Raw genomic sequence first — 26,062 nt, forward strand, 5'->3', positions numbered from 1 at the left:
TTACAGGAATTGGAATCACTTCAGTATTCACACACTTCTTGATAAATCTCAGACTGCATGGCACTGCTGTCAGAATTTGGTGTGTGGGCAGCGACAAACTTGTTATAGCTGATAGTTGTAAGGAATAGATTGCTCATAAAACATGCTCTCAACTAACTTCACAGGAAAGCACTTGAACTGTAAGAGGAGACACATGATGGTCAAAGAATCCATGTTTGTTTTTTCCTTTATGTTTTCAGTCTGATCATGTCCCAAATGTAAAATTTGTTGACTAAGAACATGTTTTGGTTTATAAATCATGGATCAACTAACTTGCTTTGAGGCATTGTTTTGTTAGGAAGGTTTTGAAGCTTAAGCCTGCCTCATGGGAATGTGTGACACAGTGAGCAATCTTTGGAGAGTATTTTCTTTTTGATAAGCAAACATAAGGCACAAACAATACTCCTTTTTGCTGTTTTATTCTTTTGTGCCTTAAGTGAAGAATTCTGTGTAGTGCATTTGCCATGAGATGGTCAGGAGATAAAAGCTTTGGAATAAAACTTTAGAATGGAAGATGTGCAGAAATCATCTAGCCCAACTGCCTGAATTTTTGTTCTTTTAAGTTAGCTGGTTTTAATGTTGATTTTGTAATAGAAATGCCCATCAGATAACAGGCCTCAGAGTCTTTGGGTACTTTGGCTATTCCTTCCTCAGAACTGCTGTTGATGGGGGTTTAGAGCAGGTCCTGCCTTCTGCTGGAATGCTGAAGAGCAAAGATGCTCAGTGTGAGGGAAATGCACTGCGTGGATTTCCCCAGAGCTCGTGGGAGGATGTCACTCCTGTGTCATGTAAGGGCCCTGCTCCCAAGCCAGCACACCCCGTGTACAAGCACAGCCTGGGAAGGTCAGCCCGTGCCCAGGAAGCTCAGAGTTTGTGTTCTGGTCCCCAGGTGAAGCTGATTGACTACATCCACCGGCAGCGGCAGTGCAAGCTGAGCGTGCCCCTGAGCGACCGCACCGCCGAGCTCAACAGCTACCCCCGCTTCAACGACTGGCTGGACATCGTCAACGTCAGGAAGGAGGTGGTGCAGGTAAGGAGGGGACACAGCCCTCACAGCGCCCTCCTGTCCCTTCAGTACATTCCCAGCTGCCTGTGGCTCTGAGAGTCACGGCAGGCCTTAGTCACTCACTGCCTTTCTGATACTAACAGCACCGTGCTGCACTGTGTTCTGTGTCCAGCATGGGCCAAAACAGGACCAGTGTTACAGTCTCACACACACACGCGTAGAGCTCAGTTCACTGACAGTTAAGGCAGAAAAGGCTTTTTCTGTTCTTTTTCCCATTTCTGCCTCTGCAGGCCAGGTCACAATGTTCTCATTCAGTTTCCTTTGATCGCTAAACAACCACAATTTTTCTTTGACCTCAGCAGCAATCTGCCTGGGTGAAAAATTCCACAAATTTTCATGGAAGTTATTCCAGCTTGGTTCTGATGTAACTAAGCGGTCTCTTAGTTAAACAGTATGGGTTCAGGACCAAGTTGTTCCTTTTATTTCCTACTGTTCATTTTGAACGTGGTGCTGGTGCTGCCTTCCAGCCCAGCGAGGTTTTGGGTGGCACAGCCTAAGGTGCAGCAGTGGCAATGAGAGGACAAAAGCAGCCTGTTGCTGTGGCCAAACTGCCAGGCTCGCAGCTAGTGTTGGTTTCTAAGGTTACTGGAATTGCCTGAGTCTAAAAGAATGTCTTTGTAGCTCTTTTATAAATCCTTTGTGATGCCTACAGAAAGGAGGGGGGAAGAGGTGAAGGAAAGGGAGGAGGGAGGTGGACAGTTCAAATCTGCTACATCCTGCTAATTCAGGGAGGTGAACAAATTCGGGTTTGGTCTAAGGCAGAAAGAATTTCCCAGATCTGTATTATTTTGATTTGTGCTCTCTTGCTGCCCTGTCCCAAGCAGTGTCCAATCGAATGAACTCTGTTCCTTCCGGGACAGAACTGTAAGAAGTGTACAAAGCACTGAAATTCCTCTGGGATTCCAAATGTATGGTTATCTTTTAAGGGTTCTGCATCCATTTCATGCAGCTGCAGGCAGCTTCTGTAGCACTTGTATTAGCTGGACAGCAGAACTGCAACACCCTGTGGGTCATTAAAATAATTTCTGAGTAGGCATGCTGGAACATGCTGTGAGCTGGGAGAAGTGGAAATAGCTGGGCTAATAAACTAAGTGCTCTGCTCTTGCAGTGGTTTTTTTTTTGGTCCTGTTATTTCACTGCTCAAAAAATAGCCATGCAGCCACTGTTGGTGTTGGACACTGACATCAGCACAGTGCTGAGCTGTCTGGGATGAGTTACCTTTCAGAAATGTCTCAGGTATCATGGGATCATTCCTGCTGTTGTTTAGATTTCATACAGCACGTTGAACTGCATTTCAGCTGAAAGCTTTCAAAATGGAAATCACTGACAGAAGGAGCTTTAATAGGTTAGTTATTACAAAACCTAGAGTGGTGTCCTGCTTCGTGCACACTGCCTGTGAGAGGATGGGGAGGAGCCTTTGCAGACAGGGTTGAGCAGGTCATGCTGTGAAAATGGGGACCCTCAAGTGGTTCTGGCTCTGTGCTCTGGGGAGCAGCTTCCCATCTCTCAGATACTGTTAGCTCGCTGTAAAATGGAAATAGGCATGCTGGGTTTCCTTCTGAAGGCTTCCAAAAAATGGTGCAGAGAGGAGGAAAACTGCACAAGTGTCACAGTGTGGTCACACTGTAGAACAGCCCTCTCTTCTTGTGCCTTTTAGGCTCTGAAACTAGTTGGAGAGGCGGCCAAGTACCTGTGGAGTCTCAGAAGAGCTGCCTCAGAGCCCTGCCCTGGGCACCTCTGAGAGCTGAACAGAACAGGAGGTCTGGCACAGGAGGAGGGGCAGTGGAGGGCTCTGCTGCCTGTCAGGGACAAACCAGGAGAAAGGCCTGGGTTGCATTGGGGTTTTTGCTTTTTAAAATGGTTCTGATTCCCTTTGCCTTTCTAGTGCTACTGGAGGGAGTATTTTCAAGACTGTGCTAATCTGTGACATAACGCTGTTGAAAAGCAGCCCAATTGTAGGAGCTCTTTAGCTCAGCGGTGAGAGGAACAATGCTCTGTTTCTCTGTCTCCCCTCCCCTCCCCTCGCTCCCCCCAGTCCTCTCCCAAATAAAGCTGCCATGCAGGGAAGCACAGAAGCTCCCAGGCTCTCCTGTCAGAAATAGAGCAGCAGCTCCAATTTAGAATATCTGCTGACTCCTCTGCTCCTGAGTGAAAACTATTTTTGCTCAGTGACTTGCTCTAGACATTGTGAAGCTCGAAAGCTCTGGTGATTATAATTGCTGGGCTCCTTTATTTCTTTGAAAACCTATATTTAAAACGAGAATAATGACTGCCTGTAAAATCCTTTAGTTGTGGAGGAGATTACAGCAATAACAATGCAGTGTTTATGGCACTGGGCAACAGCTAGAGCTGCTGAGAGCACGGACAGCGGCGAGCCGGTGACGCTGCGCCGGGTGCGAGGGCTGGGCTGCGCCGACCTCGCGGGCCTGCAGGTAGGTGGGCACTGCCAGCCCAGCCTGGCATCCTCCTTGGCAATACTCAGCTCCTTCCAGAGGGGTAAGGGAACTGGGAGCCCCCAGCCCAGCCTGTGCTATTCCTGGGCCTTTGTTACTGTTCCTCTAATCAGTTGCCAGACAGATTTTTATCGTAGAAAGTGGCAGCAGGCTCTGCTTTGGAGCTGGGCTAATGTGGTGCTGTAACTTGCTGTTTAAGTGTTTTTCTAGGGAATGCTGGAGTCCTTGTTTTTGCTTAGGAGTTCTAGAATCTGATCAGTTCTAGAGATTGATTAATTCTAGAGACCGATTGTATGTGTAGTTTAATGCCAAAAATGACGTATAAATGGTTAAATATGGTGGGATGAAAGTGAGCAAAGAGGTTCTTGAACTGAGATCTAGAAAAGATAGGGCAAGGAGCCTTACAGACAGAAGGTGTGCTCATGCTATGTAGTCATCTTGAGTGGATAAAAGTTGCTCTGAAAATGGTCCTAGAAAAATACATTGATCTGGATTGTCCTGCTTGCCTTGGGAGTTGGAGTCAGGAATTGGGAGGGCAATGGGAGAGAAGGAGGATGGGAACAGAGTGCTCTCTCCACTCTTGAGCTGATGGAAGAAGTCTCTTGCAGAGCTATTTACTGGGTTCTGAGCTTGGAGTATGTCTGCCAAATAGAAGAGACTAAAAAAATTCTTTTGGCTTATTTTCTTCAGCCCAGAAAGTGATTTTCTCTGCTTTTATCACTGTGCTTCCCAGAAACATAACTATTGTATTTGTTCCCACGTGTAACTTGTCACTGTCTTAAAAACTAACTTAAGAACAGAGTCATCTTCTTATCATCTTCTGAAGCATGTCTGGACCGGCCCTGCTGGCTCTGGAGCAGGGGTGCCAGTCAGTCAAGCTTGGAAAGCTGTTTTTAGAGTGGATAACTGTCCTGCACAGGGAGGGGCACATCCTGCCCCGGGCTCTGGCCATCAGCAGGGCTGTGTCACCAGGGAGACTGGGAGCAGGTGGAGCAGGGCTGTGGTTGGGGCTGCTTTGAGGCTGTTCCTTTTGGGAACAGTCTGAGTCCCAGTTGTACCCTTGTGCCCTTTTCTGGGATACCTCCTGCCTGCCTGTGAAGCCCATCCCCAGCCAGCATTGATGCCAAGGAGCTGCAGAGCTGAGCAAGGCAAGGGCAGGAGCAGAGCAGGAGGGGCTCATGCCTTGAGCAGGAATTGTCTGCCCAGGGCCTTGTGCTGCCCCTGTGAAAATGCCCCTGCCAAGGGTGAGCCAGGGCCTGGGGCTCTGCCGTGAGCCCGGGGCAGAGGGTTCTGTTAGCACAGGGTGGCCCCAGCTCACAGCAGGTCTGTCACTGGAGGAGCTGGGAGGGGTTTTTGTGAGTGCATCCTTTGGATGGGGGATAGAGGAGGCAGATCTGCCTACGCCTATCAGGTTTCCCCAGCTGTATCCTCTCATCTTTTTCTGTCAGCATATCTGCATGAACAGGCCATGAGGACCGTGGCTGGCTCTTGGGGATTTCCATGGGTCTGGCAGCAGGAGCTCTGGCTGGCCAGCCAGATAGCAGAGATCCTGGATGTGCTAATTGTGTGTATGCAAATTAATTCTGTCCTGCAGGCTTCCTAGAGCTATAAAATTCCTTCAGTGCTCCAGCTGAAGGCCCTGCCCAGTGTAAACAGCTCCTGGAAGAAAGTCTCTACCACTGCCAGGGCTCCCCTTCCCTGCCAAGGGCTCCAGGTGCCCCTTGCAGCTTTGGGCACTGTGAACCCTTCATGCCTTGAGGTCAGCCCGAGGGATCTGCAACTGCTGCACCTGTCTGCCACAGAAGAGTAGTGACAGCAGCTCTCCTGTCCCCAAAGAGCCAGCCAGACACAGTGCCTGAGCCTGTCAGCTGCCCTCCGGCCTCTGCTGGGAGGTGGAACAGTGAGGAGGGTGATGTTAGGTGGAACTGTGGCCTGTTTATGCTTACAGCTCAATGCAAGCTGGAAATTTCAATTGAGAGGCTTTCCAGAATGCCCATAAAATCTCCAGGAATTTAATAATACAGCAATTTTTCAGTACCTTCATTGCTGGGCACCAGAAAAACACTGCAAAATAACAACTAGCAGGCACAAGATGTTCTTAAGAGCATCTTTACATGCTTTGCTTAGAGCTATCAGTGGGAATTTAAGCACCTTATGTAATGGGCTTTCTCTTCTAGCATCTGCTGCTTCACGGGAGGATGATTGGAGAGGGAATGTATTGATTTAAGAGGAGGCATTTGGGGCCTTGACAACTGTCCAGCTCTACAGGAAGAGCTCTGGCTACTGGGTCGAGGAGCAGGTCAGGCTGATTTTGCAGAGTGCCTGCAGCAGCATTAGCTATGTAGGCTTATCTGCAGGGTGGAATCTTTACCAAAAATAACCCCTCCACTGTGTTAGATACCAGCATTTTTGCCATGTTTCAGGGATTTAAGTTGGACACTAGACAAGATTAAAGACTGTTGTGAACTCTTCACCTGGACTAATTGAGACTGACCCTTGGATGGCTCCTTGCATGCACTGGTACTCACTTTTCTCTCTTTAGACATGTGCACCATGAAGTGCAGTCTGTGTCTGATAAGCAGGAGGGCTTCAGGGAGAAGTCCTCTTACCTGTTGTAGGGAGGAATCATTTCCTGCTTTGGACTTTTTAGCATCCCTTCTGCTGAGCAGTGCATGGTTAGGCTTTAGATTTTGCTGGCAGTTATGAGGTGCTGAAGATTGAAAGCAGATTCTATCTTCTGCTTTTTCTCTGTTTTTAAACCTGACCTTATTAGTAGAGTACTGTCTGAATATCTTGCAGCTCTCCCTGTCAAGACAAGGTGTGCCCAGAGAGGTGGTGTTGAGCTTGGTCCTAATGCAAGCCTTTAATCTGCATTTTTAAAGCTGTTTTTAAAAAAGGCCTCAGCACCCACTGAAGAAGCAGGTAAAGAGAGGTCAGCTGGACCCACATGTCTCACCCTGAGTGGTGAAGAGTTGGAGTAACCCCTGTGCAAGGGCCCAGAGCCCACCACGTGCCCCTGAGCAGGGGCCCTTCTCCCCCCAGAGCCGCTGAGCCAGGGCAGCAGCAGAACCCGTTTGAGAGCCACCCTGAACTAGTGACCCTCCTCACTGCCACACTGCCTGGGGGTGACACACACCAAGGCAGAGCAGGCCAGTCTTACAGGGATCAGGTTGACCAGTTTTATATTAAGCCACCACATATGTGCAGCACATGAGTGGCTGTTTAAAGAAAGCCTCTTACTTCCCCTCCCTCCCCCTCTCTGAAGGCTTATTTCTTTTGTCGCGTGTCATGGGGGCTGGCAGCAGGTTCAGAAAGTCTGAGCTCTCCCAGCTCAAGGTCATTGGGATTGTTTAAATATAATCTCCTTTTCTGTACTTTCTACTTTCCTACAACTTGCTGTTCTGTCTTTCTAAAATTAAACTACTGAGCAGAAGAGGAGCTTGGGCTTTGTGTGTGGGTGCAGTCCCTTCAGGGGGACTGGGCCTTGTGTGAGAGCTGAGCTGGGGGTGCAGAGCTGGGGACCATCATCAGTCAGCTCTGGGCACAGAGAGACTGCGTCCTTCAAAGGGAGGGGGCAGTCCTATGTCCTGCATCATGGTGGTGCAGATGTACAGAAAAATGAATAATACCCAGCATCAGTTGTGATGTCTGTGCTTTTGTTATTCTTCTGTTATTATTTGTTATAAAGATTAGTTACAGGGAAAAAGAAAGAAAGTCTACCCAAGCTTCATTGAAGTCTGGCTCTGCTTCATGCTTACTGCTCATTTAAATTCCTGGCCTCCCTTGAGTCAGCTGTGTTTTGTGTTTCATCCAGTTCAGGGCATGTGACAGAAGATACAGGATGTGTTTCTTAGACTTCTGCCCTTTCTTAATTTATTCTTTTTGTTTGCTCCATGCCACAGTAACTAAAATTGGAAACTCTTTGTGTTGCCACCTACAGAGCTCCAAAAGTTGGGGCAGTTGGGCACTGTCACAGCTGAAAGTGCTGTGTCAGCTCTCAAAGCCAGAGTCTGGCTTAAGAAAGATGCAATTGTTAAAGGGCATTCAGCACATTCACGTCTGCTTCTGGGTCGGAAGTGGGGTTTAAGGACTAGAGGATTCCAAGCTTTTTGTTTCACCAAGCAGTGACACACACTTTTGAGTTTCCCCTTCAAATAAAGTTCAAAGCCTTTTATATAGTTTGATTCCAGGAGTCGAAACTTTAGGATAAAGGCCAAATATTGTGAAATTTGTGATCTCATTGTGAGAATAGGCAACAGGGAGGTTTGTTTAGGCAGAACTTTACAGGGAAATTCCTGGGTAACTGGGCTAAGTATCCTGGTTTTGTTTATTAACCACAATTGCTGCAGACTTACACTGGAAACATTTGAATGGGGGAGGAGAGACACAGCTCAGTTCTGTGTCAGGAAATACCAGATCATTTTGTGTTTTCCAGGCTCTTGTATCTTTTGTGTCTGCCTGATCTGAGCCTTATCACTGTGGGGCTTTGGTGTATTAAGATGTAGAAGGAGTTCTGCCCAGATATCTCTCCAGGCAGGATATGGGTAAGGCTGGTTCTCTGATGAAGGAAAAACTGCTTGAGGAGGAGGCCGCTATCTTTGTCAAAACATTTCTTTTTTGTTCTAATAAAGAAGTAATTTTCCTCACTGTTTCTGCTGTTCGCTTCAGTCCTGAAAAGCCAAACATCCTTATCTGACTATTTTTCAGGTTTTAGACCTGTTTTTTTTCTGACCCTATTTTTAATGAGAAAGTTAAGTTTCATTAGTAGCTTTGCTAAAATTTTCCACAAGGGGAGGAGTATTTTGGTCCCCTGTAATCCTAAGTGGAATAGCAGAGGATGACCAGTCCTGGAGGTGCAGAGCACACTCCCACCCCAGGCAGGGGAGGGAGCAGCTGTGGGCACTGCTGGCCGTGCCAGAGAGGGGCACTGCCCAAAGGAGTGAGCCGTGAGTCAGCCCAGGCAGTGCCACTGCTCACAGTACCCGACAGGTGACACTGCTGCTTGTACACAGAGCAACAGAAAGGGTCTCTCTTGCCTTCCTGCAGAGAATACCAGAGGAGCTGACCCTGGATGCCTTACTAGAAATGAACGAGTCAAAGGTGAAAGAAACAATGAAGAGATGTGGAGCCAGAGACGAGGAGTGCTCCAGGCTCAACGGGGCCCTGAGCTGCCTGCGGAAGGTGACGGAGTCAGGTACACACTGCCTTGTTCTCCTGGGGCCCTGGTGTTCCCCAGCCCAGCCCCATCTGCTGCCTTGCAGACACTGGGGATGTTCTGTGACCAGCATATGGCTCTGGGATGTGCACTGATCAAACCTATCTAGAGCTGTCAGCCGGGTTGGGTTTGGACATCAAGTCAGATAAAGAAATGGAAATAAATGGATGTAGAATCCTCTCCTACTCAGTAGATTCTATCCTTATTAACCCTTTCTGTCAGAGTTGTGTCTAATGCTCCAGTTCATTCTCCATGGGTCAGTATACACATCCTTGACTTACTTAAATACAACCAGATTCCTTCTAGGTAATGCCTTTCCCAAATACTGCCAGCTCAGAGAGAGACCTTCCCCTAGCACTTCCACAGGCACTGTACAATCTGTTTGTACAAGAGCCTCTCCCAGCAGACTGGGACTCACATGCACCACATCTTTCTTTGTAGCAGTTATCAATCTGTCACTGAAAGGTGATGTTTCCTGTTGGTATTATGACAGTTCATCCATTTGCAAATGGTAAAGATTAGTTAATGGAAAAAATCAGCAAACAGCTCAGTCTTATGTTTCCTTTTTTCTAATCTTTCTTGTCCCAGGCTGTCAAATATTTCCCATCCACACTGTATAAACCAGCCATTGCTCAGGAGTTATGGTGTTCACCTTTTAGAAAGAAATGGCGTTTTTAGGAACCCAGATCTATGTCTCTCAAAAGCTCAGCTCAGGCTCTGTGCTGAGTGTTCTCAGCCTGGGGCCCTGCTGAGGCTCAGGGGCGATGATTGCCAGGTGCCGTGGGCACCCAGAGCCCTGCCCGGAGCCCCGAGCAGCCCGGGCTCGGCTGGCTGCGGGCCGGCACTAACGCTGCTCCGTCGGACAGGAGGGGAGCCGAGGGACGATGTGCCGCTGGCCCTCCCCGAGCGCCGCGACAGCTCCTGCTCGCAGCCGGACCCCGCCTGCTCCCCGTGCGCCCCGGCCAAGGGCAGCCAGCAGCGCCCCGTGCCCGCCGCCCCGCCCTGCGAGCCCTGTCCCTCGGCAGAGACGCTGCTGGAGCCGCTGGTGCTGCCGGGGGGCAGGCCCCGGACCCCGCACAGCATCACCGTCACCCCCCCGGCCACGCCGCAGCCCAAGCGCCGGCACCGCCTGAAGCCGCCGCGGACGCCGCCGCCCCCCTGCCGCAAGGTGTTCCAGCTGCTGCCCAACTTCCCCACCCTCACCAGGAGCAAGTCCCACGAGTCCCAGCTGGGCAACAGGATAGACGAAGTTCCTCCAATAAAGTAAGTCTCCTCCCAGGCTGGAGCTGGGGCTCTCCCTGCCAAAGGCTGCCCTAGGTAGGCAGGAAAATACTGGCAATGCAGCAGCCTCAGGAGCCTGTGCAAAGCCAGAGGTGTCTGTAAACCTGACAGCACACGCTGCAGGCAGAAGTTCCTGCTCTAGCAAAGGGTGTACCTGTCACAGGAGTATCAGTGCCTAAAAAAATATATCTTTTCTTCTTTCTAGGTTCGGTAAGAGATTCTCACAGGGGTGTCTGCAGTGCCTTGCTGAGAGAGAAGAACCTGTGCTTGTCAGCTCCCTGTTGGCCATCCCTGGGCAGCCTCTGGAGGTTCTCCACGGGCCCTCCTATCCCAGAGCTTCTGTTAACTGAGCAGGAGCTTGGTCTGCCACAGAACCACAGGGTTTTACTTGGTTGCACCTGGTATTTTCTAGGATGACACAAGCAAGGCAAAGGAATACTGATGTTTCAGGGGTTAAAGCCGGGGGGTGCTTATCTATGACCTCAGACAGCTGGCACAGATGCCTCTTGGTACAGGAATTTCACACCTAACCATTCAGTGGCTTTGGATATGCATTGCCCAGTGTTTCTGCAGTGAAGTTAAGACACTTGTGTGCAGCTTTCTGAGGAAGCTGCAGCATGTGCTGGAATGTGGGGTGTTCCCTGTGTGCTGAGGAGTCTGTTCATGTGGGTGATGGCTGGCAGGAGCAGGGCTGGGTTTCTCCAGGGCCACCGGGAGTTCTGGCCATCCCTGAGGTGTGTCCCAGAAACCTTGGAAGCTAATGGAGAGAGATTGGAGCAGCTTGGAAAGTGTCCAGAAGTATCTGAGTATTAAAAACAAGTATGAAAGTCCAAGCACTGCACATATAGCTAATGCCTCTAAAACAAAAATCTCAGGAATTACTTTCAGAAATAGAAAGATTGTAAAATGAAACTGCCAGCAGAAATCTGAGCATTTCCCTGGGGAGAGCGAGATAATTGCTGTGATAAATGAAAAAGGCATTAGAATAAACTCAAACAGAAATCAAGGATTGTGGTGCTCCTTTTCATGTAGACCGATTGGCTGGGGTGAGGTGTCTGCTGTGGGCTCTGGTGAGTCCTGCACAATCCCAGACTGGTTGATATTCATTCAGTGAGGATTTAACCATCTGACCCGATGTTCACAGCCTTCTTTACTGCTGTGCTGGGATTGTGTGGATGGCCACACCAGGCCAGCAGCATTTCTAGGAACAGCAGCTAGCCATTCCAGCCTTTTCCAAGAGGCTGAGGATCACAGATGCCTCTAGGAGCTCCCTGGACTAATGATAAAAAAGACTGTGGTGCCATCTATGGTCAAATGAGGAGACTGGCTCTGAGCCCGCCCTGCTGCTGTGCTGACACTTGCACATTGGGGTTTGCCTCAGATGTGCAATATTTCTGTAGATTTTGTTCAGGAAATAATGCCAGAATTCTGAGTATTGGAGAGTTTTCAGGAAGTTGTGTGCTCTAACCACTGGCATGCTGGTTTGGCATTTGGAAGTCTATATCTTACTTTCTGCACTTAGCAGAAAGTTAGGTGAGCTTTCCAGAACATGTATGTTTTCATTCTTCTGGGTCATGCTGGCCCTGTAGAAAATGGAGATAATTTTCAGTGAAATAGAATATTCTGAAATCTATTGACACTGCAGGAAAACTGGGTGATGGCATTTGTGGTAAACCAACTGGGAGTAAACCAATTAGGAGTAAAGTCTGACTTTCCACTTTAAGAATGGCTTAGACCTGATCAGATGGACTTCTGTAATCTCTAAATGTAAAACATCATGATTTATCCAATCATATGGAAACAAATACAAGAGCAACTTCACAGGGGGCAAATCAGTCTGAGCTGTGTTCCTGTGACTCCTCATGGCTGGAGGTGCTGACCTGGGCAGTGACTGCTCAGTTTCTGTGCAGTGAGCACATGTCAGCAATGCTTCCCTAAACCCTCCTCTTGTTCTCCATCAGAGCTCCCCCAGGGATCCCCCCAGACGGTACGAAGAGACTTTGGCTTGGCTGTGACTCACAGGTGAGCAGGGACTGGGGCTGGCTGTGCCTCACAGGTGAGCAGGGACTGGGGCTGGCTGTAGCTCACAGGGGAGCAGGGACTGGGGCTGGCTGTGCCTCACAGGTGAGCAGGGACTGGGGCTGGCTGTGACTGACAGGTGAGCAGGGACTGGAGCTGGCTGTGCCTCACAGGTGAGCAGGGACTGGGGCTGGCTGTAGCTCACAGGGGAGCAGGGACTGGGGCTGGCTGTGACTGACAGGGGAGCAGGGACTGGGGCTGGCTGTGCCTCACAGGTGAGCAGGGACTGGGGCTGGCTGTGCCTCACAGGTGAGCAGGGACTGGGGCTGGCTGTGCCTCACAGGTGAGCAGGGACTGGGGCTGGCTGTAGCTCACAGGGGAGCAGGGACTGGGGCTGGCTGTGCCTCACAGGTGAGCAGGGACTGGGGCTGGCTGTGACTGACAGGTGAGCAGGGACTGGAGCTGGCTGTGCCTCACAGGTGAGCAGGGACTGGGGCTGGCTGTAGCTCACAGGGGAGCAGGGACTGGGGCTGGCTGTGACTGACAGGGGAGCAGGGACTGGGGCTGGCTGTGCCTCACAGGTGAGCAGGGACTGGGGCTGGCTGTGCCTCACAGGTGAGCAGGGACTGGGGCTGGCTGTGCCTCACAGGTGAGCAGGGACTGGGGCTGGCTGTAGCTCACAGGTGAGCAGGGACTGGGGCTGGCTGTGCCTCACAGGTGAGCAGGGACTGGGGCTGGCTGTGACTGACAGGTGAGCAGGGACTGGAGCTGGCTGTGCCTCACAGGTGAGCAGGGACTGGGGCTGGCTGTGACTGACAGGTGAGCAGGGACTGGGGCTGGCTGTAGCTCACAGGTGAGCAGGGACTGGGGCTGACTGTGACTGACAGATGAGCAGGGACTGGGGCTGACTGTAGCTCACAGGTGAGCAGGGACTGGGGCTGGCTGTAGCTCACAGGTGAGCAGGGACTGGGGCTGGCTGTGACTGACAGGGGAGCAGGGACTGGGGCTGGCTGTGACTGACAGATGAGCAGGGACTGGGGCTGACTGTAGCTCACAGGTGAGCAGGGACTGGGGCTGGCTGTAGCTCACAGGTGAGCAGGGACTGGGGCTGGCTGTGACTGACAGGGGAGCAGGGACTGGGGCTGGCTGTAGCTCACAGGTGAGCAGGGACTGGGGCTGGCTGTGCCTCACAGGTGAGCAGGGACTGGGGCTGACTGTGACTGACAGATGAGCAGGGACTGGGGCTGACTGTAGCTCACAGGTGAGCAGGGACTGGGGCTGGCTGTAGCTCACAGGGGAGCAGGGACTGGGGCTGGCTGTAGCTCACAGGTGAGCAGGGACTGGGGCTGGCTGTGCCTCACAGGTGAGCAGGGACTGGGGCTGGCTGTAGCTCACAGGGGAGCAGCCAGGGACAGAGCCCAGCAGCCCAGGCAGGGCCATGGTGGCATAGGACTCTGAGATGGGTTTGCAGTTGGGTTGGGTGTCTCAGCTGTCAAGTTCAGCTACCTACAAATGCTCATTTTCCCTCAGACACCAGCTAATGTCAGTTTTCCCTCTCTTGTCTCTGGTAGGTTCTCTACAAAGTCCTGGTTATCTCAGATTTGCCAAGTGTGCCAGAAGAGCATGATGTTCGGGGTGAAGTGTAAGTACTGCAGGTGAGCACACGGGGATGGTCTCCTTCAGAACAGCCTGGAACTGGACTCACCACAGCCTGCAGTAACTCCTGCCTCTTGATGTGATGCACTTTTGGCAGTGGCATCATTTTTTCAGTCCTTCTGACCTGGCAAAGGGATGCTCCTGGCACAACTCACACTTGAAGGTGGCAGCCTGACACATGAATGAACCAAATTAGTTTCCTTGCCACAGGCTTCCTAGCTCGTCCTGGGCAAATCTTGTAGTGGGAGCTGGATCCCTAAATAACAGCCAGGATATTAATTTTTGTTTCTCTCTCAGGCTTGTTAGTCCAGAGGACTGAGATTTCACTGTTTCATGGTTGCTGGCTGAGAGTCAGTGAAAGTAACTCTATTAAAAATAAATCAGATGCTAAGATATGTTTGTGGTTTCATTAGGCTGAATAATAGAATTCTCCATGTGAATGAATGCCTGCTGCTCTGGGGCTGAGCATTCCAGAACTCCTTCTGAGAGTAGCATAAGAATTACAAATTAAGGGTAGGCTTCCTCTTTTTGGGAAAGAACAAGTTGCTATTTAACATGTAATGGTTATCTTTCAGATTAAAATGTCACAACAAATGTACTAAAGAGGCACCTGCTTGTAGAATATCCTTCCTTCCCAGTAAGTAATTTTCTACAAATTCTTGGGACTTCAATGTAATTGATGGTATGGAAACAATAAAAAGTCTCATTAAAGCTGTTTCTCTCCCTTCTTCAAACTGTTTTTCAGTAACAAAAATAAGAAGAACAGAGTCTGTCCCATCTGATATCAATAATCCAGTAGACAGACCCACAGAACCCCAGTTTGGAACTCTCCCCAAAGCACTAACTAAAAAGGTACGAGGTGGCTGGGGCATGTCCAGAGTCCCTGGGGAGCTGCAGCAGGGAGAGGTTGGATCTCACTGCTTGGAGTGAGAGCTTTCACTTTGCAAGGCTTGGATATGAGACATTTTGTCCCTGTAAAACAGGGGTTGTGCAGAGCTCCAGGTGCTTACTCAGCACAGCAATGCCACCATCAAGCCTGGGAAGGAACAAGTTCCCTCTGTCTGTTGTGCAGCAGGCCCAGGGGAACTCCTCCTTTCTCTTTATTCTCTCTCACGAGTGGCTTTCCCTCTTTGCAGGAGCATCCACCAGCAATAAACCACCTGGACTCCAGCAGTAATCCTTCCTCCACAACCTCATCCACTCCCTCTTCTCCAGCACCTTTCCAGTCTTCCAACCCTCCCAGTGCGACGCCGCCCCCCAACGCATCCCCCATGGGCCAGAGGGACGGGCGGTTCAACTTCCCAGGTAAACTCCTCCCTGCCAGACCCTGCAGAGGCTGACCAGAATTCAGAGGCACTTGTGGGTTTCTGAGTACATGGTTGTGCCTTATAAACAAGGTGTAAAAGTGTATCTTATTATCTGATAAAATGAAAACGTCTTCCTTAAAACTTTTAAAGGGTATCAGCAAGATATCTTTGCAGGGAACAGATTATTGAGGAACGTTTCTCCTTTTCCTTTTTGGAAAAGGACTGAAGAAAAGAGCTATTTTTTTCTCCTCCTTTCCCCTTTGTGCTGTACAATGCATGCTGCCTGCAATGAGTGCTCACTAGGGGCTTTCAGTCAGGAGGGAGGTGCTTGGTGGAGCAGGCTGTAAAAGTGAGAGCTGGAATGAATTACTTTACCAGACCCTTCCAAAATATAACCCACAATCAACACCAACTTTTAAACCACTGTCAAGCATAACTGGTGGAGAGAGGTTTACCCTTCATGCCCTATGGATTGAGAGCCCCAGTGTGCAGCTTTAACCAGAGCTGAGAGGGGCAAGTATCTCTGACAAGGGCAAAGATCTAAACAGTGAGAATAAATGCAATTCCTTTGACCTGAAGTCATATGGTGCTCAGTAGCTACTACATCTGGCCTTCAACACTGCTGAATTTTGCATCAGCTTCTGACCTGTGAATTCAAGTTGCTGTTTGAGTCTGCTAAAAAGGACTAGAGGCAGTTCAGTGTAAGGATTCCACTGCAGCTACTTTGCATTGGGACAAACTGCCCAGATTCACTGAAAAAATAAAAAAGGCAGATGGTTCATGAGCTTCAGCTTCTGTGGGGCACCTCTGCAAAGCTGAGACACAGAGCACATCACATCACACCTGATGTGGGCCTGCCTTGCACATTCCTGGGCTCCCCCTTTGCCCACAGGGCTGTTTGAGAGAGGTGGCACAGCTTGTGTGTGATACCTGTCATCTGTCAGGGCCCTCCCAAAATGCATGTGCTGAAATTCCCCCCAGCAGGCTGATAATCCACTAATCTGTTCCCAGCAGTGACCTGGGGCTAATTCATTGTATGCATATGAGGCACTCACGGATGATCCTCTAACTTGTTTGTGTTGTTTTGTTTTTTTTTTTTTTTCTCCTGGTATTTTTTTCACTGTTCCTTTTTTACAAAACCCCAATTAATTAAAAAGCTGCCTACTACCTTCAGCATAGACAACAGTTTGTCTTCCCAGGTGAGTTGATTGTTTTAATTCCACTAACCAACTTCTACTGCCAAAATATAACTTGTTTGTAAACCTCTGCATGCTGCCCAAGAACAATCATTCTGCTTTAAAAAACCTGTCTAAAACAATCCAGACTTTCTCTTATCTCAGTGTGTACTCAGGCCTCTCTCCCCTAATCTGAGGTAGTGACTTGATTTATGTATTGAGATGGAACTTTGAATATTTAGCTGTAGAACATTTGTTTTCTGCTGTGGGATTCTATTCACATCCATGTTCCTCCTTTCTAAAGATTCACTTTTATGGCTCTGTGCCTGGCCAAAAGGACTTCACAGATAGGTGGGGGAAATGGAAGAGGACTGGGCTCAGCCAACATGCAGGCATAGGAGAGATGAGCATAGTTTTAAATCAGTAAAAGAATAAAATCACTTTGTCTGTGGTTGAGTTTATAATTCCTAAACAAGAAGCAAATAGTTGCTATTGCAGTGTTAAAACTTGCAGTCTATAGGAGATTGAAGTGTAGAAGATGTATCATAACTGTTTCTACTTTCCCAGAAATTCCCAGTCCTGCACAAACAGCACAGCTTCCAGAAACTGCTGCAGACACTAAGTAAGTAGAGTTTTAAATCTTTTCATTTGCACATCATTTAGCTGGTAATCCTCAAGCCAGCCCAGAAGTGCTGTGTTATGGCCAAAACCAGATTTAACACCCGAGAACTCCCAGGGTAACTTTGGTCAGTGAGGGTGGTGCTGGTATTGCCAGTTTTATAAAGCTGAATATGACACTTAACTCTAAATGGCTCACTAAGGAGTCCAAGCCTTTAATATCTTGTCCTGGTTGTGTGAAGGGTCAGATGAAACAGAAGCTGGAGTTCTGTAACTTGAAGGGCACGGCCCACTGAGCTGCAAGCAAACAGCTCTTTCAGGATCCCAATTGCAGGGCATGGAAAAGCTTCCAGCCTGCATTGCCAGCTGCTCCACTGCAGGTGTTTCAGGGGTAGGAATGGGACATCTATTCCTGGAACACAGTGTAATAACAGAGCCATGCCACTGCCAAATCAATTCCTGCCACTTAATTATCAAGAACCACTTCCAATCTTTGTCCCTCATTTGCCAAAGTGAGCTTAGAGTCCTTCTCTTTTATATGGAGCAGGAATTGTGTTTTTCTCTGCTTCTGCAACTGTCAGGATCTGTTCTGTATTGGCTTCTTCTGCTCCCTAATGGCAGCACAGGCCCCCTTCCCCAGTGATGTCCTCCCTGTTTCTGTTGCAGCGCTGCCCAGCAGCCGGGCACGGGCGGAGGCGCACGGGAAGCACAGGTGGGTTTGTGGTTTGCCCCGGAGGTCTCGGGAGCAGCCTGTGCTGCTGGGCTGCTCTGCCAGCCCCGGGGGACTGTGAGCACCCCTCTCCCTTCCCTTGCTGGGCACAGGTGGAGGAAGCAGAGGCGGGTAAGTCGGAGCCCGAGGACGATGAGGATGAGGTGGAAGATTTGCCCAACCGGCGGCCGCACCTGCAGGGGATGATCTACCGCAAACCCAGCCAGACCAGCGTGTACCTGCAGGAGTGGGACATCCCCTTCGAGCAGATCCAGCTGGGGGACCCCATCGGCCAGGGCCGCTGGGGCAAGGTCTACAAGGGCAAGTGGCACGGGGAGGTGGCCATCAGGCTGCTGGAGATCGACGGCAACAACCAGGATCACCTCAAGCTCTTCAAGAAGGAGGTGATGAACTACAGGCAGACCCGGCATGAGAACGTGGTGCTGTTCATGGGAGCCTGCATGAACCCCCCTCACCTAGCAATCATTACCAGGTAGGGAGAGAGATCTTTCTATTGGTTCTACTGGATATGTATTGTAGAGCTAGCTAATGTTCTCATATATAAACATTTCCTGTAGCTTCTGCAAAGGAAGGACGCTGCACTCCTTTGTGAGGGACCCCAAGATCTCCCTGGACATCAACAAAACCAGGCAGATAGCACAGGAGATCATTAAGGTAAGAGCTTGTTATGCCAAGGGAAGCACTGGGTAGGGCCTCAGCCAGAGCTCAGAGCTGCACACAGGACTGGGAGCTGCTCCCTCAGCCTCTCCCCACACCTTCCTGCACAAGTCCCACAGGGGCCCTGCCCCCAGTTACAACTAATCCCTGACACTGGAGTTAGGAAGGGGAAATATGTTAGAAAGCAGAGTATGCTTGGAAATAATAAAACCCCAAAAACATTTCCATCTCTGCTGTGTTTCCCAGGGCATGGGGTATCTCCACGCAAAGGGCATTGTACATAAAGATCTGAAATCCAAAAATGTCTTCTATGACAATGGCAAAGTTGTGATCACCGACTTTGGATTATTTGGAATTTCGGGTGTGGTTCAGGAAGGAAGGTAAGTGGAGGTTTCAGTGCTTGGTTCCAGCTCTGGAATTACAAATGGTCACATAGGGAAACATTTCCTGCAGTGCACAAAAAGCATCCATTGGTTTAGTACACCCTCAGTTTGCATTGTGCATGTTTGCTTTGTTTTCCTTTTTAGCAGAGTTCTTCCTACAGTTGCAGTAGCACAGCTAGAGAGTTTGGATTGAGCCTCAGAGCACAGAACAAACAAGACCTTAAGGCCAGGAAGGAGCTGTGAGTGTCAGGCTGACATGTGCTTATTTGTTAACATGGCAAGAAAATTAGAAACAAAACATCAGCAAAAGCATTGGAGTAAATAAAGCCAAAGCATCAGTGCAGCACAGATATGGCCTCCACACCAATGTTTTAGTCCTGCTTCTTTCTTTCGGACTCAGGAGGGAGAATGAGCTGAAGCTGCCTCATGACTGGTTGTGCTACCTGGCCCCTGAGATTGTCCGTGAGATGGCCCCAGGGAAAGATGAAGACAAGCTGCCTTTCTCCAAAGCTGCAGATATCTATGCCTTTGGGTAAGAAAGGAACACCCAGGGGTACCACGAGAGCTTGCTAAGTGAGACTGGCTACTGGCCTAAGCCTTCCAGTCAGGGCCTCCCCTTCTCTCAGACTCAGGATTCCAGCTGGGACACATTTTCCTCACCTATTCCAAAAGTCATGGGTGGAAGGGGTTTGCTGCACAGCCTTGGACACCTCCCAGAGCTCAGCTGAAGCAGCTGGAACAGTGCCAGCATCGGGCACTTTGTCTGTCAGGAGCAGGCAGAGGCCTGACAGTCTGTTGCCATTGCAGGACCGTGTGGTACGAGCTGCAGGCACGGGAGTGGCCCTTCCGGAGCCAGCCTGCAGAGGCTCTCATCTGGCAGATCGGCAGCGGCGAGGGAGTGAGACAAGTCCTTGCCACTGTCAGCCTGGGCAAAGAGGTCAATGTAAGTAGCTCAGCTGCAGGAGCCCCTCACACAGCTGCTTGTCAGGGACAGAGGGGGCTGCTTCAAGAGAGTTACTATACTCAGAACTCGAAAGAGAAAGGGCAGGAAAGAGATCAGATGAGAATGGGAGACCGGGTTAAGCCTGTGCCTGTAACTGTGGTGCAGAAGTGAACATCCCCAGCACGGGACACTCTTGGGCTCTGACAGCGTCCAGGCCCTCTGTGAGCAGCGTCTGCCTGGGTTCACACATATCCCAGTGCTCAGACAGTTCTCTGGTCTGCACAGTTGACCCATGAACGGAGATAATGAGTCACCACTGTCCTCTGCAGGAAATCCTCTCGGCCTGCTGGGCCTTTGACCTCAGCGAGAGGCCCAGCTTCACTGTCCTCATGGAAATGCTTGAAAAACTGCCAAAACTGAACCGCCGGCTCTCCCACCCAGGGCACTTCTGGAAGTCTGCTGAGTGAGTACCTGCTGCTGGTCACAACACTGATGCCATGCAATTTGCTAACTGGTCATTTCTGAGCTTTGTTTGCTTTCCTGGGGCTGTCAGACCTGACAGGGTGGGAGCGCTGCTTCTCTGCTTCTCTAGTTCCTGGGAAATGATGTGACTAAGCCATGAGCCTCAGACAGTTTCCTACTTCACCGTATTCACCTCTCTCCAGCAGCTGACTGATTGCCCTGTTTGTGTCAGAGAATATCCACAACAGCATTGGAAGGGCCCCACTGAGCCCAGAGTGGTCAGAACTTCCCCAGTGATGGTAATGGCAGGCACTGCCTGGGGAAGGGAAGGACCCAGGAACTGTTTCTCTCTGAAGTGGTTCAGACTGCGTGGGTCTGAGGCCACAGACTCATCTGTGCCCCGTGCCCATTCACCATGTCCTTGGCTCAGTGTTTCTCTTCATCTCCTCAACTGCTCGTATTTACTTTCTCTTTGTTCTGATGTTTAACCCACCCCTTCGCTTCCTATAATCCTTCACTCTCTTCCTGCAACACCTGATCAGAACCACCCAAACTCTTGACACAGGAACTGTCATGGCAGTTTGGTCTCTGCTTGGTGTGGGGGCTTTGGAGTTTTGGTTGAAAATTCTGTCACTTCTCCTGTGCAATTTCCCCCCCATTTGTACTGGATCCCTGACACACCAGTGGTGTCCAACAACTTTAAACTGCAGAAAGCTTCCCCCAGGCTCTGGGCTCACCCTCACACAAAGAACATGCACTGAGGAGTGGAGCTCCCCCACCTCACCCAGATCCTTTCACACACTGCACTAACCCCTGCTGCAGCCTGGTCAAAGCTGTACAGCGTGTAGTTCTCAAGGGCTTGCTTTAAATAACTGAAAACTAACTCTCATGGTGTCTTTTTCCCTTCCCTCCCATATTTCTTTGTAGGTTGTAGCTACTGGTGCAATAACGGGCTCCACCTTGCATGCTTCCATGTGTCGTATCCTAACCGGCAACTTGGACAATCACCTTCCATTAAAAAAGCAAAACCAAACCACGAAATTAACCCACGGACATAATCAACACTTTATCCGATTCTCCTCTCTGCCTTTGGCTTGGTGTGGGCTGTAGCTTCAATAACCACTCCTGTCTGCGAGACCCTCCTGGCTAACACCGGGCTCCTGTGCCACGGCAGCTGAGACTCCTCTGGGCAGGGCACGGGGCCCCTCTGCCCGAGCAGGTGCACACCAGGGCAGGGTGCCTGTCCTGCTGCAGCTCAGGGCTGTCCCCACACTGCTGCACCTCTGCGTGTCCTCCTGAGCCCCTCTGGGGCTGCTCCTTGGGCTGCAGTCTGTGCCTGCGGTCACAGGGCCACTGTCACAGCCCTTGCGCTGCAAACCAGCAGGGGCTGAGGCCGGGCCGGTTCTCCCTCAGGCACAGAGCCAGCGCTGCAGCCAGGGGCAGTTCTTGAGTGGAAGGAAGGATGGTCCTTGCTCTGCTGGGAGCAGCTGAGGCTCCTGTGCCCACTGAGAACCAGGCTGGGGCAGTGTCCGGGGCAGGTCCACGTGGGTCAGCTGGGATCCGCTAAAGCTGTGGAAAAGAGGAGGAAAGCAAGAGCAGCCTTCAGCTCCTCCCCTTGCAGATCCAGGCCTTGGAATGTTACAGTTTGCTTCTGTTTACATCGCTGGGCAGCAGAAGGACTCAATGTAGGGCCTTGGCAGAGTCACAGCTACCACAGCAAACATGTGCCTTCTAGAAAAGGTCTGTCTGCCCTGGTTTGGAGGGGAGAGGACAGGGACAGGGGAGAGCACACTCCAAGAGGGTTTCTGCTGCCTGAGGACAAGCTCCCACATCATTCCCTGAGCCTCCTCAGGAAAGCTCTGAGCTGAAAGTGCTTCTGGCTCTGCCAGCAGCGTGAGAGCAAGGGGAGAGACCCCTTTATATGTTTGTAGAGCCTGAGGAAGAGCAAATGGGTTTGAGTTTGTTCTGTTGAGGTTTCTTAGCCTGTTCCTGTACTGTGTCAAAACTCCCCTTTCTCTTACAAAGAAAATTATGTCAGTTTTTCCTTCCCTTCTACTTCAAGAGAAGTAAGTGCCCACTGAAAACCAGTGTCAGGCTCCTACCCACGGTAGAGACCTGGGAAAACTTCCTACTCCTCCCCCTTGGGCAAATCAGATTGTGCAGTCTCTTCCCACTGATAATGTTTGCATGAATAATTTCATGTGTTTGCTGCTGAATTACTTGAGGATCTCTTGGGTGAACTGAAGTGATGCAGAGCAGAACCAAGCTCATTGCAGCTCCTGTGACAGGGCAGTAGCTTTGTAAGATGAATCATCAGTAACTGTTTCCCCCTCCCTTCTCCTCTCCCTCCCCACTCTCTGCAGCATTAACAGTAGCAAAGTTGTCCTGCGTTTTGAAAGATTTGGCTTGGGAATCCTGGAGCCGAGTAACCCAAAGCTGTAGGCCGGTGTCATTGTGACCATGCTGGCTGCCTGCTCCCACACAGCACCAGAAACCCTCCCTGGCTGCTCCCCGCCGAGGCTGAAGGAGCATCAGCTCAGCCCCGGGTCCTGCCTGAGCACCAGCAGCTATTTAACAATGTTTACATGATACTTTTGTGTGAACTGTATTTTTTTAAACATAATAAACAGTGAATCAAGTTGAACTACAGCCATTCTCAAACAGCACTGAGAAGGAGCTGAGCTGTTCCCGTTCCTCCTCGTGTCCGTGGTCGGTAGGAGCCACTCTCTGCCCTCAGAGCGGGGTCCCGGCAGTGGAACAGGACGTGGCTCCTGCAGGTGTTGCCTTCCAGCGCTGGCTCTCTGCTGAAGGCAGAGCCCAGCCTGCTGCCCTGGCATTGCCCTCACCACCCATTGTTCAGCAGGGCTGCTCCAGCTCTGGCTCCCCCTGAACTGGGCTACAGCAGAACAGAGCTGCTGCAGGTGGAGTGTCTGGCCATGGGGGCTGGCTCTCAGTGACTCAAGTGCTCTTCTCCACAGAACTCACACTAAAACCTGCTCCTTCTCATACAATCCCAGAGGAATGAAGAATTGCTGGCCTTAAAAAATAAACTCATGAGTTGTCACAGCTCTGCACAGGGACCAAATTCTTCTTTTGGTTCAGACACAAGTTTGAGTGCAGGGAAAGGCAAGAGAAACAGGACAAGGGAAAAGCTGTCCCTAAATAATGCATTAACTAAGGCCTTGATGCACAGAGCTGCAGTGGCCCTGCACACACACAACACAGAGTGTTGCCACTGCCCACAGTTGGCCACGTTTGAGCTTGCAAGTTCTTTCTTTGAGAAACATAGGACCAAAGCCGTTACTTTGAGGGAAAAAACCTTTAAGAATAACAAATCTTGTAACCAAGAGGGCAATATCTGGGCCTGGAGGTTCTGCCTGACCCCAACCCCTGACCTCAGACTTGTTTCAGAGGTTAGTTTTAAAACCAAAACCCACCCCCTCCTTGAGTGCACAGTGTGGAGGTTATGGAGGTGACAGAGGCATCATCCTTGGAAATGAAGTGCAGGCCCCGTTACCAGAGGCTCCCCTTTCCCATCCCTGAGGTTCAGGGGAGCTCCTAGATCTCTGAGCAGGCAAAGCACCAGCCCTCAGTTTGGCTGCCTTGTGTGAGGAACTAAGTGGCACAAAACCTGAGTTCTGTTGAGCAGAGAGCCTCAGTCCTGTGTGCAAGTCTGCTGGAGCCTCTTACAAGTGTTGACAAAGGCTTTTTAAATGTGTCTCAGATCAAACAAAATGTGTTTGGCATGGTTGGGCACTGCAGTGCTGTCCTGATCCCTGTCCCACTCAGGCTCTGCTGTTCTCACTAATGGTGTGTCAGCAGCCTGAAGCAGAAGTTGTTTTCCTCCAAGTGCTGCTTAATTAAGAGCAGCACAGCACAAACCCAAAGCAGGGAAGAAAGGTGTTGCCCTTGGCTGGAGCCCTGCCTTAGGGAGGGAAGGGCAGGAGCTGCTGCTGGGTGCAGACCGGCCCTTGGCTCAGGGCAGCAGCGGCCTCGGGGTGCTCCCCACTCAGCTTTTGGGTGCATAAAGCAGGCCCTGAGAGCTGGGACACCCAGAATGTTCTGTGTGGGATCAGTGGCCTGGCTATGCACGGGCCCTGGCTCCTTGCAGCCCCAGACTGAGCCTTGGTCCCTCCCGTGCAGGGCAGGCCCTGGCTGTGAAGCCCTTTGTGTCCTGCCATGCCCTGGCTCAGGGCGTTGGACACTGTGGGATGTGCCCAGTCCTGGCACAGGGGCTTGTTCATAGCCTGCCCTTAGCAGGGGATTGGGATCCAGCCCGACCTGGGTGCTCTGTGGGACACCCAGAAATTGCCCCTGAACACGAAGCTCATCCTGTGCCCCAGCGCAGCCAGAGGAGAGGCTGGCAGTGTCTGTGGGCTGGTTCTGTTCTGGCCAGCCTCAGTGAGTGGTTCTGTTCTGGCCAGCCTCAGTGAGTGGTTCTGTTCTGGCCAGCCTCACCGAGTGGTTCTGTTCTGGTCAGCCTCACTGAGTGGTTCTGTTTTGGTCAGCCTCTGTGGGTGTTTTATTCTGGCCAGCCTCTGTGGGTGTTTTATTCTGGCCAGCCTCTGTGGGTGTTTTTATTCTGGCCAGCCTCTGTGGGTGTTTTTATTCTGGCCAGCCAGGGGCACCCAGCCGAGCCCAGCAGGGCTCTGGGCACAGAGCTTGGGGCCATGGAGCTGCCCCAGCCCCGCACACCAAGCTGTCCCTGGGTTGTGTTTGTGTCACACGTCCTGCCCCGTGGAGCTGTCAATGTGACAATGCTGTGCAATGCTGCTACAGGAGCCACATGTCAGTAGTGAATGTAAATGGTCGTTACATGGTGAACATGGACACGTTTTCTTTTCAAATGTGATGTAAACTTTGTACAGTACAAATTTTTTTTTATATTTTCTATGAACTGAGTGTCTTCCAGAATTGCTATTAAATTAATTACAAATTGTTAGAATTAACAACAGTTTCTGTATTAGTTTATGCAACCAGGAAAAAAAAAAAAAAAAAGAGTGCACTCCATGCTACTGGGATTCTGGATATGTAGGAATCTTTTCAGTGAATAAATCTTTGGTCTGGATCAAGCAAGTGTTACTGAGTCCTGGTTTGACCTCTCCCTCCCACTGACTTGTAACTGAACCACAACAGGAGCAGATTCCCACAGACCCCCAGCACAACAGCTCCTCCACCCCCTCTGCTCCCTGCCCATTCCCTGAGGGACACCGGGTGATCTCCCCCTGCAATTACCAAAGTTTTCCCTCCCAGATATGATGAGTCACATTATTGAATGGGTAATAAAACCACCACGGAGTTTTCTCGAAGCACTGAACTGTTTAAGAAGCTGCTTCCCTCCCAAGAGCAGCACTTGAGGCCATTCTGGGCCCCCCAGCACCTTCTCTGTCCTTTGCCACCACCTGCAGTGGGGCAGAGCTCTGCCAGACAGACCCAGCCCTCCACACTGCAGGGCAATTATCGGGTGTTCATTAATCCCAGGAAGGTTCTGCTGCTGCCAGCAGCTTTGTGCTGGCAATAACGGCAGCTTTGTGCCATCCTGCCAGGAATGGGCCAGGGCATCATAAAAGCACAGTCTTACATCTCATCTATCTTATCTACATCTCACATGCAAACAATAAAAAGCTTAAGATAAGTTGAGCTTTGTTGTCTTTTATAAAGAATAAGAAATAATAAATTTAATTCTCAATTATATTTTAAGGGCAGAGATGTTTCATTTAACAAACCAAACCACACAGACTCCAGTCCCCAAGCACAAAGGCTCTGCCCTGGCTGTGACTGGAGCAGTTTGATGTTTCCCTGCTCAGAGCTGTACCCCAGAACTGCCCCAGGAAGCACCAACATCGGGTCCCTCTGCCCTGGGAGAGCCTCAGCAAACAGGAACAGGAGCAGCCAGCACACACCCCCCACCAGAGACCAGCCCAGCACAAAGGGAGCATTTCCAGCCCCTGCCAGCTGCACTGCAGCACTCAATGGCATCCAAAACCCCCACAGCCGACAGGAACATTTCGCCAGCCCAGCTGGGTGCTCGATGGCAAAACATCCCAGAGCAGCCACA

The 26,062-nt window shown here is 50.5% G+C and overlaps 1 protein-coding gene across 1 annotated transcript in view; it reads left to right on the forward strand.

Moving 5' to 3' along the window:
* KSR1 (kinase suppressor of ras 1) overlaps positions 1–25,076 on the forward strand; it is a 49,626-nt gene extending 24,550 nt beyond the window's left edge. The window contains exons 2-20 of the mRNA XM_066563436.1: positions 929–1,069; positions 8,605–8,752; positions 9,640–10,036; positions 10,260–10,264; positions 12,016–12,076; positions 13,645–13,728; positions 14,305–14,366; positions 14,475–14,581; positions 14,866–15,034; positions 16,194–16,235; positions 16,779–16,833; positions 17,496–17,541; positions 17,652–18,031; positions 18,117–18,213; positions 18,463–18,596; positions 19,000–19,131; positions 19,407–19,542; positions 19,872–20,005; positions 22,368–25,076. Coding sequence (XP_066419533.1) covers positions 929–1,069; positions 8,605–8,752; positions 9,640–10,036; positions 10,260–10,264; positions 12,016–12,076; positions 13,645–13,728; positions 14,305–14,366; positions 14,475–14,581; positions 14,866–15,034; positions 16,194–16,235; positions 16,779–16,833; positions 17,496–17,541; positions 17,652–18,031; positions 18,117–18,213; positions 18,463–18,596; positions 19,000–19,131; positions 19,407–19,542; positions 19,872–20,005; positions 22,368–22,446 — 2,409 coding nt within the window. The 3' untranslated portion in view covers positions 22,447–25,076. The remainder of the gene's footprint in view (positions 1–928; positions 1,070–8,604; positions 8,753–9,639; positions 10,037–10,259; positions 10,265–12,015; positions 12,077–13,644; positions 13,729–14,304; positions 14,367–14,474; positions 14,582–14,865; positions 15,035–16,193; positions 16,236–16,778; positions 16,834–17,495; positions 17,542–17,651; positions 18,032–18,116; positions 18,214–18,462; positions 18,597–18,999; positions 19,132–19,406; positions 19,543–19,871; positions 20,006–22,367) is intronic.
* The last annotated feature ends 986 nt before the right edge of the window (positions 25,077–26,062 follow it).

This window comes from Molothrus aeneus, chromosome 20, assembly GCF_037042795.1.
Source record: "Molothrus aeneus isolate 106 chromosome 20, BPBGC_Maene_1.0, whole genome shotgun sequence".
Lineage (NCBI taxonomy): Eukaryota > Metazoa > Chordata > Aves > Passeriformes > Icteridae > Molothrus > Molothrus aeneus.